Raw genomic sequence first — 18,781 nt, 5'->3', positions numbered from 1 at the left:
TCTGTTGCCTCTCGCACGCCCCCAAGTGTGAGCCTGACTCACAACTTAGGCGTGTGCCCTGACCAGGGATCAGACCAGTGACTTTTCATTTTTTGGGACAGTGCCCAACCCACTGAACCACTCTGGTCAGGGCAAAAAAAATTCTGGTTTTTAAATTATCAAGTCAAAATACCTTCTTTGTCTTTTGAGTAGAACTACACCAAATAAAGCATTTGCTTAAGGTTAATATCATTACTAGGTGTTGTGTATGTTTTATAATTACAAATAGTTGTTTTTAAAAGATTTATTTATTTTTAGAGGAGAAGAGAAGGAGAGAAACATTGAAGTGTGAGAGATAGATTAGTTGTTTCTGACATGCCTGCAACTGGGAACCTGGCCCGCAGCCCAGGCATGTGCCCTAACTGGGAATTGAACCGGTGAAACTTTGGTTTACAGGCTGGTACTTAATCCACTGAGCCACACCAGCCAGGGTTAATTGCAAATAGTCTTAATTCAGTCCTCTGAAATTATGTTAATTTCACTTTATTGACGGATATATATGGATTAGAAACCCAGTGATTACCTTAAGAAAAACAACTGGTGACAACAAGGCTTGTATTGAAAACCAGTATTTTTAGCCTTTAGCCAATCTCTAATTCTTAGTCTATTCAATAGTGTTGTATAATTTTATATTTTAACTTTAAATTTCCTTGTAATATATAGTAAACTATCAAGAGGTATAGTAGAACCCTGGCCTGGTGGCTCAGTTGGTTGGAGCCTCATCCTGTGCGCCAAAAAGGTGAAGGGTTCATTTCCCCGTAAGGGCACATACCCTGGTTCCCGGTTCAGAGCATGTACAGGAGGCAGTGGATCTGATTGATGTGTTTTTCACATCGATGTCTGTCTGTCTTTCCCTGCCTTCTTCTCTCTCTAAAATTGACAAACATTTCTTTGGGTGAGGATTGAAAAAAAGATATAGTAGAAAAAACCTTGACAGTATTGTGCATTTTCTTAAATAATCACTGTCCCTGGCATTCCACAGCCCTTCTTTGCTTCAAATGAAAACATTTGAATAATTATAAGGTTGTTAGGAGGAAGCAGCTGAAAAGTGCTTTTGTACAATATTACCTTTCACTGTTATTTTTTCCCCCTCTGTGGGAGGAGGGAACATAATGACTTGTCATCTATATATTCTGGATAGTTTAAGAAATAGTCTCTTCAGAAGTTCAATCGTGACTGTTACCAAGGTTTCCGAGTATTTTGAGACATCTAGTAGTAATTCTTTGTACTAAAATATAATATGAAAATTAATTGGAAAAAGGAAATGAGCTAAGTATGGCTTAAAGTGGGATTTCTGAACATAAATATACAGAAAAACCAACTGGAATAGTTTTGAAAAAATGAAATTCTTAGTCTTCAAAAAATATTTTTTAGATTTTATCTATTTTTAGAGAGACGGGAGGGGAAGGAGAAAGAGAGGGAGAGAAACATTAATGTGTGGTTGCCTCTCACACACTGTCTCCTGGGGCCCTGGCCCACAACCCAGGCATGTGCCCCAACTGCGAATCAAACTGGTGACCCCTTTGTTGGCAGGTTCCCCTTGGCACTCAATCCACTGAGCCACACCAGCCAGGCCAGAAAATTCTTAGTCTTCACTCTCAGTATTTTGTTTATAAATCCCCCCCTTTAAGAAACACTTTTATTGCATATAATACTCTCAGTATTTTTGATGGACTAGATTTAAGATGGAGCCAATGGATATGCATTTTAAATCGTCTAATGTCTAATACACATTTACTAGGTAGTAATGTCAAGCAGTTTTTCCCACCCTAACATATGAAAAGTCCTGTTCTCCACATTCTCTGTCAACCAGGCTGTGTATTGTTAGGCTTTTAAGTTTTAGCCAGTCTAAGGAGTGTGAGGCGGGACCTTTCTGGTGTTTTAATTTGCCTTTACTGTTGAGTATAGATGTTGAGTGTCCTTTCATATGCTGTTAGTCATCTGGATGTTATCCTTTAAAGAGTGCCTGCCTGAGTCTTTTGCCCAGTGTTTATTTGGGCGTCTTTTTCTTACTGATTTGAAAGAATTCTTAGTATAATTTATATCTGAGTCTTTTGTCAGATATGTGTATTCCAAATGTCTGACTGAGCTTTTCACTTTTAATGGTGTTTTATTGTGAATAGATGTTCTTAATTTTAATGAAGACCAATTATTATTTTTTTCTTCAGTACTTTTTGTACTCTTCAGAAGAAATCTTGGACTGCATTTTGAGAAATGCCGAAAGCAGAATTACTTTCTAGTTGGCACGAACTATTTGGTGGTTGACAGGGAAATAAACGTTTTTGAATAATTTCCCTAAAAATCTCTAATTTTGTCAACAGTTCTAGCTCCTCTAGAAATCTGTTGGTCTCTTCATTAGTATTAAATTTGGGGCTTTGAAGTTTATTTCAGTGGTTTAGAGCAGTGTTTCTTTAATTTACCCTTGTAAGTGTCCCAGCCATGGGGGAAAGTGAACCTACAACCCTGGGGGCTTCTGGAGTTCTGGCAAGGCCTGAAGCAGCCATTGAAATCAAGGAATGCTTCTTTGAACTCTTCTGCTTTCTTTTTAAAGTGTGTACAGGGTTTAAAAGATACTGTTTGTTTTCACTTGGAAGTAGCATTTAAATGATTCTAGCTTTTACTTTGAAGGAGGCTTCAGGACGAGTCTGTATCATGTTTATTCAGTAGCCTGAAGAGCCTCCAGCAGCCCTGGCTGTGTGGCTCCGTGGATTGAGTGCTGGCCTGTGAACCAAAGGGTCGCCAGTTCAATTCCCAGTCAGGGCATATGCTTGGGTTGTGGGCCAGGTCCCCAGTAGGGGAAATGGGAGAGGCAACCATCCATTGAAGTTTAGCTCCCTCTCTTTTCTCCCTCCCTTCCTCTCTGTCTAAAAATAAATAAATAGAATCTTAAAAACCAACCAACCAACCAACCAACCAACCAAACAAAAACTTCTGGCAGCCCCAGGCTTATGATCTCTCTATCTGCCTTCACTAACCCCTTTGCATTAGCAGCCCAGGGTGGTTAAGAAACGTTCACAAGTCATTGGTAGAGGCAGAACAACATCTCAGGTTTTATTGTTCTGCCTCCCATACTGTCCCCTCGCTGTTTCATACTAAGGTGTAATCATGGGATTGTACTTTGAAGTGACAGAAAGGAGCTGAATAAATAAATACTCAGGTGCCTGAGAAAATGAAAAAGAGTGCTATCAGTGGACAAAGATTTTTAAGGAATTTCTGGAATATGGAAAGCATTTAGGTATCCTCATTTAGAAGTTAGTCATGTTTTTAATTTGAAATTAGCTGTTGGATAAATGCCAAAGATCATATAAAAAGTATTAATACTATCTTTTCTGTTTATTTATGTATTTAGTTGTCTGTAAAATGGTCTTCCTCAAAGGAGTTTATAATTTTAAGTATCCAGTAATTTGTTCTAAATAACTTTTGGTTACTTAAGTTTTAGTTATTTCTGAATCCTTAAATGTGCTGTGATTAGTCATTCATGCTTTTTGGAATAAATTTGCTTATAGCTGATGGTTTTGATTACATTAGTTCTCTAAAGCTAAAAAGTTGAAAATGTATAATTTTGAGGCAAAATACTACATTATTTTTTATAGTAACTTTATTATAGTCACGAATAACTCTTGGACACATGGTTCATGTTTTGTGACTTTGCTGTATTGTTTCAGGGTTCTAAGTAAGATGTGCATTCTTAAAAGATTTCTAGTGGTTAAAACAGATGCAGGCTTATGTATCTGTACTCTTTTGTTCTATCTGATTTTTTTATTATGTTGTGATTTGCTGTTAAGTAATTTCAGGGAGTAAAGTGCTCATTCATTATCTTGATATCATTATCTTCATTATCAAGACACTTGCTTAACAAAGAAAGACGGGGAGAGGCACTCTTTTCTGGTAACTTACCACCAGTGGCCAGTTAAGACCATGAAGCAGTAAGAGAACGGTGTGTTTTAATTGGTTATTAAATATTGATAAGAATTCAGTTACCATTATAAGCCTTTTATTAATAAAATACTCATTTGGTGGCCCAGGCCTGGTAGCTCAGTTGGTTATAGCATTTTCCTTATATGCCAAGGTTGTAGGTTCTATCCCAGGTCAGGGCACACACAAGAATCAACTAGTGAATGCATTAATAAGTGGAACAACAAATTGGTGTTTCTCTCTCTCTCTCTCTTCTCATTTCAAATCAATAAATAAAATAAATTTAAAAATTAAAAAAATACCTAGTTGGTGATCTTTTTTTTAATTTTTTTTATTTTAATCATTGTTCAAATACAGTTTTCTCCTCTTTAATCTAGTTGGTGATCTTAATGGCATTCAGAATAATTCTTTTCCTCATAAGTGGATATAAAATGATTAACACCAAAGACATTGAAATTGTTACAATACATATTTTTATTAAATTTATTAGGGTGACATTGGTTAGTAAGATCATATAGGTTTTAAGTGTACATTTCTAGGATACATGATGTATATGTTGCAGTGTGTGCCCACCACCCACACTTCTGTCACCATGTATTTGGCTCCCTACCCTCTACCACCTTCTTCCCTTCTTCCCTCTGGTAACCATCATACTGTTGTCTGTGTCTATGAGTTTCAGTTTTGTGTCCCTCATGTGAGTGAAATCATATGGTTTTTAGCTTTTTCTGACTGACATTTTCGCTTAGCATAATATTCTCAAGGTCCATTTATAGTGTCACAAAGAGCAGTATTTTATCTTTTCTTGTGGCTGAGTAGTAGTTCATGTACCACCTGGTGTCTGTCTGTCTTGACCACTGTGAATAAAGCTACAGTGAGCATAGGGTGCACATTACTTTGCAAATAAATGTTTTCGAGTTTTTTGGGTGGATACCCACAAGCAGGATTGCTGGCTGACATGGTAACTCTATTCTTAATTTTTTTAAGGAACCTCTGTACCATTTTCCATAGTGGCTGTATCAGTTTTTGTACATTCTGACCAGCAGTAAATGAGGGTTCCTTTTTCTGCACAACCTCTCCAACACTTGTTATTGCCTGTCTTGTTGATAATAGCCATTTTATAGGTATGAGGTATAGTATCTTACTGTAGTTTTGATTTGCATTTCCCTAATAGCTAGTGAAGTTGAGCATATTTTCATGTATTTGTTGGCTTTTTGTATGCCTTCTTAGGAGAAGTATTTGTTCAGGTCCTTTGACCATATTTAATTGGATTATTTATTTGGTGTTGAGTTGTATGAGTTCTTTGTGTATTTTTGGATATTAACCCTTTGTTGGTGCTGTTATTTGCAAATATCTTCTCCCATTCAGTTGGCTACTGTTTGTATTGTTAGTGGTTTCTTTTGCTGGGCAGAAGCCTTTTAGTTTCATATAGTGCCATTCATCTATTTTTGCCTTTACTTCTCTTCTGTTTGGGGTCAAATTCATGAAATGTTCTGTATGACCAAAGTCCGTAAGTTTAGTGCCTATGTTTTCTTCTGTGTAATTTTTTATTTCAGATGTTATATTTAGGTCTTTAATCCCTTTTGAATTTTTGTACATGGGGACACATCTTTTTTAATGTGGCAAGACACAGATTTATTCTCTCAGCAGTTTTTAAGTTTGCAGTACAGTATTGTTAACAGTATGTACATTGTTGTACAAAAGATTGAGAACTTTTCCATCCTGCAGAACTGAAATTCTGTATACCTGTTGAACAACTCCCCGCTTCCTCTCCTGTTCTAGCCCCTAGCAATCACTACTTTCTCTTCCTTTGAGCTTGATTATTTTTTTTTTTAAGTTTTTATTTCTTTTTAGAGACAGGGGAAGGGAGGAAGAAAGAGAGGGAGGGAGGGAAACATCGATAGGTTGTGTCTTGCACACCTGCAACCCAGGCAGGTTTTGGTTTTGCCAGGACACCCAGCCTACTGAGCCACACCATTCAGGGCTTACTACTTTATTTATTTATTTTTTTCCAAAAGGTTTTATATATTTATTTTTAGAGGGAGGAAGAGAGGGGAAAAGGGAGAGAAACATCAATGTGTGGTTGCCTCTTGTGTGCCCCCTACTGGGGGTCTGGCCCACACCTCAGACATGTGCCCTGACTTGGAATTGACCCATGACCCTTTTGTTTGAAGGCCAGCACTCAATCCACTGAGCTACACTAGCCAGGGCATCAGGGCTTACTACTTTAAATACCACACTTAAGTAGATTCATATCTGTCTTTTTATGACTGGCTTATTTCACTTCTTACCCTAATGTCCATAAGGTTTATTTGTATAATAGCATATGACAGAAATTTCTTTTTTAAAGGCTGAATAATAATTCATTGTGTATATACATATCACATTTTTAAAATCCATTCATCTGTTGATGGACATTTATGTTGTTTCACAGGGATATTGTGAACAATGCTGCAAGGAACATGGATGTATCACCATACCTATTTTTAAAGGCTATATTGATTTTTTTCTTGCAGATATATTCGACTTTATGGAAGAAAATTTAGCAAAGAAGATCATGTACTTTTTATCAAGTTATTGTATGAGCTGGTATCAATTCCAAAACTGGAAATCAGCATGATGCAGGGATTTGCTCGTCTCTTGATCAACTTGTTAAAGTAAGTCAGTTTTCCTTTGATTTTTGATAAGATTACTTTGTGTGTGTGTGTGTGTGTGTGTGTGTTTTCAAGGTTTTAGGGAATGAGAACTAGATGCCCTTTTGATAAGAAGACCATGTCCAAAATTGCCAGTTTAGAAAAAGATTGCAGAAAACTTTTTAAGTTTAAATCATATGCATGAACTTTTTAATTACAATGTCATCTTCTCCATGAAGCCTTTTCTTCTCAAGGACACATTAAAGTATATGTTCCTTATGTAGGTTGTGAGATCCTTGAAGACAGGGATAATTTAATCTATTGGTTATCCCAAGGCATGCAGCACAGTGTTGGAAACTTTACCCCATAGATAGTATGGGAAAGTGTGAAACTCATCTACAATAATGGTGGTACGCATTTAAATGTCCCTCTTTACCAGGTGCTCTTTGAGGTTTGAACAGCAGTAAGAATTTGGTACGTTGCTCTTCCTGCTGCCTGTCATGTTCTGCCAGTGAGCAAGCTGTGGATGAGGAGAAGCAAAACCCACTGTGATGGCAGCAACGTTTAGCAACTGTCCTCCCCAAGTAGTATGTGTAATAGACACACACCTGTGCACACACATATACATATGTGTTTACCTTCCTCTAATTAGGAAAAAGGAACTTCTTTCAAGACATGATTTGGAGTTACCTTGGAGACCACTTTATGACATGGTGGAAAGAATATTATATTCCAAGACAGAGCACCTAGGATTAAATTGGTTTCCTAAGTAAGTATTTCCATTTAAAGAACTACTTTGGGAGCACGTGGGGGTTTTTAGGGGTTTGATTATAATAGAGAAATACTGAGTTATTTGTGATAACAAACAAATGTACAATTTAATGTATCCTTCCTGTGTAATTTAACTCTTAAAGCAGTTTTTGCCTTCTTTAAATTATATTTGAAGCTGTACTTAAGAATTTCCCATCAAGATTTTTCTAACAGTGCCATATTGTCATTAAAAGTAATACATATTTGACATTCTTCATAATACATGCACATGTGTGTTAATTCTTCAAATAAAATGAATGCTTCAAGAAGAGGAGCTTTGCATATTCCAGGGGGCCCACAGTCCCACTTGAAAAAGCATCAGTGTTAGTGTTTGATTATTCTGAGAGCACAAGCTATTCAAATGTATAGTCCTTGGATTATGTTACATTCTAGTGATGTTTAGACATAACTAAGCTTACAGATCTCTGGCTGATTATGGCTTCTTGTGTGTGCATCTTGACTCTTCCAGATCTCTAATTTTGGTGTGTTTTGTATTCTGAATTTATGGAGTATAATAAGACCATCTGCCCTTTTTGGTTAGTCGTGATTTCAGACTTGACTGCAAAGTATCCTTTTCCCCTGTTAACAGGGTTTGTCCATTTGTGATGTAGCTGTTAATTGTCTCAATCTTAGCATGTGTGTCTTAAAATACTCAAGTTATTTGAAATTGAGGTTTATTTTTAGGAAATTTTTCCTTCTTTAGCTATTTGCCTCAACCTAGAGTTGTCATATGGCTATACATACACTCATTTCTCAAGAGCACCATTTTATACTCCTGTATTATTTTACTTTTTTACAAATTGTCTTTAAAGATTTCTGTGGTTTCTCTCTCAATCTTAGACATGTCTATTTTACTACTACTTGTAGCCTTCCTAGTTTACCAGTTCAGTTCATTTAATCCATGATTAATCCTCGGGCTCCACTTAAGTGAGCCGGTTCTTTTGTAGAATTTTTTGAAAATCACAGCAGATGGCAGACTTTAAGAGATTTTCAGGTCATAGGTAAGTAAGTAGTGAAATTATGTAAATGGAAAGAGTAAGAATGAATATGACTATAGTTGATCCTGAACTTAGGCCTTAATTGGCTTTTGAAGAGTGCTCAGCAGTCATTTATTTCTTTAAGATTTCATATGTTAAAACCAGGAAACCCATTTTTTAACCATAAAAAAATAGAAAATTCATCATGAAATTAAATGGTATAATCACAAATACGTTTTTATAACATTTATTTGATTACTTACTTATTTTTAGACAGAGGGAAAGGGAAGGGAGAGAGAGGGAGAGATACATCAATGTGTGGTTGCTTCTCATTCGCCCCCTTCTGGGTACCTGGCCTGCAGCCCAGGAACCATCGACCCCTTGGCTCTCAGGCTGGTGCTCATTCCACTGACCACACCGGTCAGGGCTATAAAATTTATTATGAAAACAAAAAAATTTAATGTAACAACTTTGCAGTAAAGATTCCTTATGAGTTTTATTTCTGCTCCAGGGACTGAGTTAGGTGTATTTTAAATCTGAGCTCATTGAAGTTAGAATTGGAAACACCATTTCATAAATTTCATGGATCTTTAAACTGTGTTCAAAATTAGTTACATATCTTTCTGAAATTTCTCTGATTCAAGTCCTGTGTGGTCATTAATAATATCTACGGCTTTCCTCTTAAAGGAATACCAACTGTTTCCTGGAAATATTGTTAAAGCTTATAACTAAGTGTCAGTCAGTACCTGTAGTTCATCCCCTGATTTTAGATACTGGGTTTATTACTGTGTCTTTGCCTGAAGCTCCATGTCATCCTTGCCCTTGTGAAAACCTCTTTCTTAAACATTTTACCATGGATATTTTTGGTTTTTTGAAGAGAAATTGTGTTTTTACCAAAATTATCATTTGGTTTAAAGCAGTGATTCTCAACTCTTAATATACTCAGCATCCCCTTTTCTATTTTGCAGTTAACTATTTAAAAATGAAATTCATAAGTAGTATAACCTTATTATCTATACTCAGTGACAAATATAAATATAAATGTTTAAACCATAGAAGAGAAATAATAGGAAAGTATTTTAAAAACAATAAAGGGGGGGGCAAAAGTAGGTTATGGTTGTGAGTACACGATACACAAGGGTTTATTCTTGTACTATTATTTATTAATTATTGTACTATTTTCCGTACAAACGAGTGTAAACCTGTTTTGCTCCACCCTGTATAAAACATGCAGGCATTGTTGCACTAAAAGACACTAAGTATGGCATTCAGATTTTCCATCTACTTATGATGAGTAAGTTTGGAGTTAAAAGAAAAAGGTTAGAACACATTTTGTGTAAGTACAAGAGAATGAAAAAAAAAACAGCATTATGAGCGGACATTGTAATAACAGCTAGTTCTAGGATAAAGAATGACATACGATTTAATTAAATATGATGATACAGGGAAATAGCTTTAATTTCAGACCACTGAACTGAGAAAAAAGGAAGTTCAATATTCTTACGGATCAGCTGGCCTTATTTATAACAGTGTCAGAATATTTTTTTGTGTAGTTATTTTGTATCACAAAATGTTTTTGAACATCATTACATGTGAGGAATTAGAGGCAAAGGATGAATTAGGAAAAGACTCTTTAATATATGAAATTATAAAGACTATAGAGAAACTATTTATGCAGTAGATTTCTGGGATGGATATCAGAGTAAGATTAAAAGCTAACAGGCAAGGCCAAAATAAATAATGTCAATATATAATTTTCACAACATAAACTGCCTTTTGTATAATACGAAAAAGGATTACAGTAATGCAGCATTTTAACAAAGAAATTATTAATGAAATTCTGTGACATCCTTGTGTTTTGTGTCTCTGCTAATTGCCAATGTGATGACACTTGCTTCTAAGATTATTAAAACAGTCTTTAGTTGTAGTTACATATTTGCATGCAGCAGCTACATGTTGACAGGAATATGGTGTTGACAAATCGGGGTACAATTGGAATTGCCATTATGGTGTGATTTCTTTTTTCCTTTTTCTCCAGGAATAACCCTCGGTAAAATTTTCAACAAAGTAAAGTGTACAGCCTCGTTCAATTTACCTACCTGTTTGTTGTATTTCCAGGAGAATCAGTGTCCATTAAAACTATGCAAAAAATACTAAATGTTTAAAGCATTAACTTTTAGTTTCAAAAAAATTTAACTCCTATGACAGTGAAGTGGGGGGACATGTGAAAGTCTTGCAACAATTTTTTGTTGTGACTGGTTGTTGCATGAATGGCAGGATATCTAATATACCTGGCTTCTGATCACTAAAGGTCCATTGAACCTTCCCCAATGATTGTAATAATTAAAAATGCTCCATGCATTTCTAAAATGCTCTTTACATATGGTTCAAAGCTCTAGTTTTTCCTCCTGTTATCTTGCATCTGTACTATTAAAAGTTTTCTGTTTTATTAATCAGTCCCTCCTGTTTTCTTATTACCAGTCCAGCACTCTTTGCTTCTCTCTCCCCTCACTCCCCACTTTTAAATCTCTAAGGTCCAGGTGTTCAAGTGTCCAAAACACTATTTTATTTTCTTCTGTACCAGTGATTCTCAGACTATCTACTTAATAATCTCCTTCCCTTTCTCCAAGGCTCTGAGGTATTTCCTGAGGAGATCTAGTGTGAGAAATGTCTTGGAAGTTTCACATTTTACTTAAACATTTATATGTGCATTAAGTTTATTAAGTAATGTTTCCATAAGTAAAAATTCTTCCTTATATATCTGTTGACAAAAAGTGATGCTGCAGACAGATGAACCGTATTGGTCCAGTGGCTTGTAGCACTCACACACAGGACTGTGTACCACCTCTACACAGAGTACACACTGTGAAATGGAGCTCTGTTCACACAGCCTTTTTTAAAAAATGGTAATGTGTTCCAATTTGAAGGGGTCAGAAAGAAGACTGGGGATCTGGAACTGCTTTTGAAGGGGCTCTTCCTTAAAATATTTGTCAGGACTATAATTTATTCCTTATTCATTTTCTCTAATTTTCTGTAATCTTTTTTACTATTACATATTTTTACATATTAACTCTCCTTTCCAAAGAATTACCTTATTTCCATTCTGATCTCTCTGTATAAAGTTATAAAACTTCAACTTTGAAAGATTTTCAGATTCTTTGACTCTTGGGCTCTCTTCACATTTGCCTTGATTTTAAAGTTAGAGGAACCTCATAGTTCAGGTTCTTACGCAGAAATGTTAGAGAAACCAGTTGGCGAGTTACATGATTGTACTTTTGTTTTGCTTTATTTTTCTCTGTCCACTAAATTTCTAAGAGGGAATCAACAGTGTGGTGATTGTAGGGTGGTGGGAAGAGGTGGTTGGAGGTGCAAGAGAGTGTGCAGAGACAAATAATGATGGAAAAATTAACTTTAACTTAAAAATATTAACAAAACATTTAAAAACTTATTTTTCTATTTAAGATTGAATTTAGAGCACTAGTATAGCAAGTGTTTCTAGTCAAGGGATAAAATTAATGACTTTTACAAGCATTTTATTTCAGAAAACTCTTTACAGAGCCCTTTTAGTACGGCTAACTTTTGTATTTGTTATTTTGGGTATTTTCATCTTGGATGTATTCTGGCACATTTTGAAACAGTTTTGTTAGCTGACTGCCTGTGTTTGTACTATGTTTAGAATACTATTTTTATAATCAAAAGTGAAAGATCACTTCATTTGTTAACTGTTTGTCTTTCAATTCCTAAACTCATGTGCCTTAATATATTTGTCGTTATTAAAACCACTGCTTTAGAGTGTCATGCATTGCCACCTGATTTAAAAAAGCAGTTATATTGTTCAGAGCAAGGATTATTACCCTTTCTTCTCTCTTTCCTTTCCTCTTTTCTGGTATCTTCTCTCTCCCTCCCTTCCTCCTTCTGCCTTTCAGTCTTTTGCTTCAGGAGCAAGGACCTCTTTCACTCTCCTCTGTATGTACTTTTATTGAAGAAATAGTTTAGGTCTTTTTTTTTTTTTTAATGGAAAAATCAAAATGGAAAAGGAGTGCTACGTAGCTGTGAACTTACCCTAGCAACATAAAAATTGCTTATTGTTTACTTCTTGAAAGGAACATTTGAATTTTATGGGAGTAGCATATTGCAAGTTACAAATGTAGGCAGCACACTAATGAAGGGTATTGCTAATAACAAAATGTGAAGGGAATTATGCATCGAATAGCTTTTACAAAACAGGCCTGGACAGTTCACATTTGAATTATGTGTATAAATTTATTTATTTGGTGTTATCACTACCAATTTTGTTTTTCTGAGTTGCTTGGTATTAAAGATTTGCATATTGCATCATAAGTAGTTTGGGCCTGGATAACTCATTCTACTTTTTTAAACTAAATTTTTTTAGTTCATCTATACTTTTAAGTATATATTAATATATTTTAAAGTGTATCTATTTTTCTTTCATATATATTCTAAGAGGATCATATAGTATTAAACTTTCTGTTTTCATATTAATTTGCCTCTGGGGAAATCGGTAGTTCCCTTTTCTGGTACTTGCTCTTCATGGCATTTGAATTGGTGCTCTTATCCTCAAGATTCAGTTAAATCTTTTGTTCCCCCTTCAGCACATGGAAATAACATGTTCTTAACTTCTGTTGGGGATTTCTTGACGTATGTGGCCACATTTTTCTAAGCTTCAGTTTAGAAATTCGGAATGATCTCTAGTGTAGAATAATGAAATGATGTGAGTAATTTCTGAGGAGTTGTTGAAGTTTTAAAATAGTTACAGTTTTGTTAATAAACTGATTGTTAATATGGTATTTGCAGTGTTTTTTAACATGGTATTTGAGGAACATTCTGTGTGCTTTAAAAAAAACTCTTACTTGGAAATTAGAGACTTGTGGTTGATTGTTATCACTGACATTGATAGTGTTTCTTCCAAAAGTTGTCTCTGTGCCACAATGATCTTTCCTTGGACACTGTTCTTTTTAAAGCTGTTTCCTTTTCTTTCTTTTTTTTTTTTTAAATTGTATTTGTTTTTAGAGAGAGAGGATGGAGGGAGAAAGAGGAGGAGAGAAACATCAATGTGTGGTTGCCTCTCTTATGTCCCCTATTGAGGACCTGGCCCACAACCCAGGCATGTGCCCTGGTTGGGAATCGAATCGGCAACACTTTGGTTTGTAGTCTGGTGCTCAATCCACTGAGCCACACCAGCCAGGGCTTAAAGGAGTTTTAAAAATGTCTTAGTTCATTCACGTTTATCAGGCTTACTATCGCTTACAGCAATTTTGCATGTTCTTTTTACATGAGTAGTCAGGATTATGACAACTTCACACTTAACCACAGAGGCATGCTTTAAAAAAAAGTGATAATGAAAAACCAGTGTTAATGCTACATCATTGATGGAGGTGTTATATATACTTTATTTGTACCTTTGTTATGGTAAAATTATCTTGACCCTCATTTGTGTGAAGTGGCTGTGAAAAATGACTACTTGCTTATTTAACTAAGCAATATTAGCTCTGAAAGATTCCATATAAGATGGGTAGTGTTTGACTGATGGTGGAATTGTTTAGATTTAGCAGAAGCAGGTAAAATTGAGTTCTTTTAGATGAAGTGTTAAGTACATTCTTAAGAAAAAAAATACTATATAAGCTGCTATTACCATTAAATTATAAGGAAGTTTCAGCATAGGTATGTAGAGTATACCAAGTGTTATAGTCTCCCCCTGCCCCCTTTTTTTTACATGAAAAAACAAATGTGACTTCTCAAATTTTAATTCAAGAATTGTCAAGTGAAGCTGAAATTACTTATGGTTATGGGCAGTCCGCACTGACCTCATCTTGAACATATCATTTGCTGTACATTTCTTTTGATTAGAAGTGAATATTGTCCTGATAGGTAAGGGAGGGGGTAGGAAGCGTAAACATTTAGGTTTATATAAGTCTGCTGTCTCAGTAATTGGAGTAACTGGAGATTAAGGCTTTTGGCTTTCCTCAGGCCTCTCTGCTCCCTATTTGGAATTTGCTTTATTAATATCATCATAGGGAATAAATCATAAAGAATGTCATCATACGGTAATCGCAGCCCAGAGAGGAAAACTGACACACAGTCATTTGTTGAATCTGGGTCAAGAGCTCAAGAACTGGGACAAGAACTTAGTCTCTGCCCTAATAAGTAGGCTGGCAGTTGGGGAAGTATTTTCCTATTTTGATATAGTTTCCTAAATAATAAATTAATAGCTACCCAGAGGCAGGAGAATAAATATGAAAACAAAATGAGTGTAAAATTTAGTTCTTAAGGAAATTGAAAATGTAATTTACTTTTGCTAAGTATGAAATATTTATAGTTATTGTTTATTGCGATTAATTTTGAGCCAGATAACTGCTTTCTTTACAGTATCTCATTTAATTTTTGTAACAGCCTTATGAGAGGTGGGTATTACCGCTCTTAAAGATGGAAAAGCTCAGGCTATAACATTGTACTAGTAAGTGGCAGAACAGGTATTCAAATACAGATGTCTGACTCTAAGCCCAAGCTGTGAACCATTACATAATTAATGTACTATGGCTTTCTTTGCAATTTAACATGCCTTTACTAAGAGGAAATAGGGTATGAGAAAACCCATTCAAAACTTAGTCTATCTGTAGATCCTGGTTGACATTTAAGAAAGTGTTTTGATTTGTTATTACTTTAATGATAAATTTCCGGCAATTGGAAAAGTATGTAGTGATTACTCCCTCTAAAAACTAGTAAAAATATAGTCTAGTAGCATCTAGCCTTAACCTTTTATTTTATTTTTAAACAGAAACATTGTTTACTTCATCTTGAGAGATTACAAGAATCACAAAAGGTCACTATACAGATATCACAGGTTAGAGAGATTGTACTCTTTTCTGGATAAAGAGCTTACGTCCAAGGGGTTGAAATTGACTTTATTTAGATGAACTAAATCACATTCCCACATACCCTCTTCCTCTAATGAGTGAATCTTGAGAGCTACCTTAACCTCCTGTACTTCTGAAGAGTGAAGGGAACTGGAGAAAACAGCTGTGTAGCCTTTTGTGACTTGCTTCCTAGAACCATTTTTTACATTATATGAAAGTTTGTTGGTAGAATACAAAAGTTACCAGTGAAAATAGAAGGTTTTCTGTGTAATACTCTCAAATGAGTTGCCAGAGAAACAATAAAATGAATGAAAATTTAATATGGACACAAACTTTAGGAACTTTAGAATTATAGATCTTCTGCTTATATTCTTGGGCAGAAAGTTTATTATTTTAGAGTTTTCTTTTTTAAATCTGTATTTAAGTTGATCTGTTATTTATTTTGGAATGAGATGAGTCTTCTAACATTGCCTGTTAATTCTGTGATTTGTTTCTAAATGTGATTCTTCAGTCCAAACTAAAAGACCCAAAGATCTGTGTTCTTTATTGCCCTGACAGAATATGTTTATTGAGCATTTTAAGTAAGTAAATAAAATACAAATGGAGATGAATACATAGCCTTGTTATAAGGACTTTGGCAATGCCCAGAGGAAAAAATAATTGTAGTAGTCCTTATCTTCAGGGAAATGTAGTTGGAGAGAAGCTTGACTTTTTCTAACCAGGCAACTTAGATGTTTTCTAAACTAAAGTCTGTTTTTCTGAATTGCACATCTTTTTTTATGAGAGAAGGTAGAATACCTCTCTGATAAGCAGACAGAATGCTCCATGACTGTTCTCTGGCCATATGACCATCTGTTTCATTTTTTGAGTAGCTCATGAGTTGTAGCCAGGCTTCCTCTTCAGTTAGTTGTTTCCTGAGTAGTTTGGAAATCAAAGAGGATTCCTTCTTCGTCAAGTAATTTAGTTTCCACTCTTGGTTATATGGTAAATTGATTATTTGTGCTGAGTTTAGTCTTTATTATTCCTTGGAATTTCTTTGCAGATTAGTTCTCAAGCTTTCAGAGAGATTGGGTAGACTTCTGTGTTTAAGATCTTCAGGAAGTTTAATGAGGTGTCAGGTTGAAGCACTGCCTGAAAGTTACCCCTTTCCTCCATAATATCTTTCTGGAGACTTACTTTTAGTTGTACATACATACTATAAGTAGTCACACATTTATTTTAAAATTCCAGTTCAAATTACCTACTGCCCCTTTGTTTTATTTATTTCCATTTGACCGTTTTTTGACTGCTGTCTAGTTAGTATTTTTAAAATTCCATCTGGCCATGTGAGTTTAAACTAATATTAAAACCAACATGTTTATTATAAATTAATATGCAAATATTTATTGTTTTCCATATTCACTTGAACCACCTACAAGGTGGAAAATAAGTTACAGCTTTTAGTGTTACTCAACTAACATTTTAAGGAGCCCAAAAGGTGGCTGTTGCTGTTTTGATCATTGTTGCTGGCGACCCCTACAGGGTTATAGAACTCTCATTAGTCGGCCACAGAAAAGTAGTTTCTGGCAGTTGTTGATAGAATCACACCAAATTTTATCTGCTCTTAGTTTCGATGTAAAAAAACTTTAATAAAAATTTAAAATTCATATTTGAAGTTTTAAGCTACTGAGCACTTTTCTTGATGTGTTACCAAGTATGGTTGGTCATTGCTGCTGACTTTGTAAAGATTGAAAACGACTTGTTCTTTCCTAGTTTTCTTCCTTTTAGTTCACAGCAGAGAATGAGCGAAGGAGGGCAAAGGAAAGAGCAGATTATGGAGTGTAGGTAGTTAATCCTTACACTTCTTTCTGTCTGTATGAAAGAGAAGGATTAGCTATTGCATGTATACAGAGAATAGCTAAATTTATGAACATATCTTAGAGAGTCTTTTTATTAATTGAATTAAAATAATTATTTAAATATACCAAACTAATTCATCAAATGGCTTTTCTCCCCCAGTTCTGTAGAAAATGTTCTCAAAACACTCGTGAAAAGCTGCCGCCCGTAAGTAGCTTCTCAATTTACAAAGCCTCTTGTCATTTCTCTGGGATCTTCCCTAGCTTTAGTATGTTTTGAAGAGGGAATAAAAGTACAATGTTGTGATGTTAGTCACTGGGCATAACATGTTATCTTAAACTCTTGAACGGAAATTTTCAGGTTATATTTTTAGATTTAGAAATTTTTAAGTGGTGTGGGTATCAGTCACCCATTATAAAGTAAGGATGCCATAATTTATGTATAATCTGCTTTATTTTAAAGGTTTTTCTAGATTATTGTTACTTATATTAAAATGTTTTTCAAAATGAGTATTGTAGGGGTATTCCATTAAAAGCAAGTAATAACAAGTGGTCCATACATGTTTTCTAGTATGATCTCTTTCAGTAGAATATTTTATTTAAACTACCTCTTATTCTGATGTTTAAAGATGAATGTGCATAGAATTTAGTTTTAAGTAATTAAAGTCCAGTTCTTTGGACCCGAAATATTTTCTGATTTCTTGTTTATTAGGCTGTTTTAAAGCTATTTATTCTGCTGTGGATACAGGGAATTATTTTGAATGGAAATCCCTATGTTTATCATATGCTATAATAAAGAGTTAAAGTTATTTTATAAATCATATACTTGCCGCTGATCTACTATATTATTCAGCCTTGGGCAAATGCATTTTTGGCATATAAAATGTCTCCCTTTTAAGAGGCTTAAGATGTAACTTGAGTCGTAAGCCACTAGTGAGCAATGTCATTGTATACTAGGCCCTTACTCTCTCAGCCTGTGTTTCCTCACTGAGACACTTGATCATCACTGAGGTACTCACTGGTTCTTAGATTGTGGGATACATTCATAGAACACCCAAGCTTTTATTTTAGATTACTAGGCCAATAGTTGACTCTGAAAAATCAGAAAAGTGAACTGATGTGTGAAATCTTTGAAGGCAGAATATGTTATGCTTTGCTTTTTTAATTCTGACCTATTGTACAGTGACCTAGCATGATGAGCTCAACAGAAGTATTCCGAGAAATGTAATTTCATTTTTAACATCAAATAATGAAGTGTGATTCAAATGAATACAGACTTATAAAAAATGTCAGGGATTTGAAAGGGTTTTCTAACTTTTTGGCCATACCCAAATCAGAATTCCTTATATATATATATTTTTTGTTATTTTAAACCTCTTAATGGGCATTTGAAATACTGTACATGGTCTTCTGTTCATTTTCCTTCATTTTGTGTGTGTATGCGTGTGTGTGTCCATTTTAGATTTTAATTTTGCCAATCTCTAGCTTGTAGCTCAAGGACACTCCTGTGCATTTCATAGAATTGTGCAATGTCAGAGTGGGAACAGATCATCTAGTCCAGTCCTGTCTTCTGTACAGGACTTTGTGGTCCAGTGAGGGTAAATGATTTGTCCAGAGGAGCCTAGCAATTGATGTTCTCTTTCTCACTTCACTGATTATCCAGTTTTTTTAAAGTATATAGACTGGAGTTATATACACAG

General features: G+C 35.0%; 1 protein-coding gene across 2 annotated transcripts in view; it reads left to right on the top strand.

The window, feature by feature from the left end:
* The window catches only part of PSME4 (proteasome activator subunit 4), a 93,387-nt gene that overhangs the window by 14,281 nt on the left and 60,325 nt on the right, over positions 1–18,781 (top strand). For both annotated transcript variants that reach the window (XM_028516497.2, XM_036027945.1), the window contains exons 2-4: positions 6,468–6,608; positions 7,237–7,353; positions 17,245–17,289. In XM_028516497.2, the coding sequence (XP_028372298.1) occupies positions 6,468–6,608; positions 7,237–7,353; positions 17,245–17,289 (303 nt within the window). The remainder of the gene's footprint in view (positions 1–6,467; positions 6,609–7,236; positions 7,354–17,244; positions 17,290–18,781) is intronic.

Source organism: Phyllostomus discolor, chromosome 6 (genome assembly GCF_004126475.2).
Source record: "Phyllostomus discolor isolate MPI-MPIP mPhyDis1 chromosome 6, mPhyDis1.pri.v3, whole genome shotgun sequence".
Lineage (NCBI taxonomy): Eukaryota > Metazoa > Chordata > Mammalia > Chiroptera > Phyllostomidae > Phyllostomus > Phyllostomus discolor.
The sequence above is the reverse complement of the archived record's forward strand: the minus strand, read 5'-3'. Positions and strand labels throughout refer to the sequence as shown.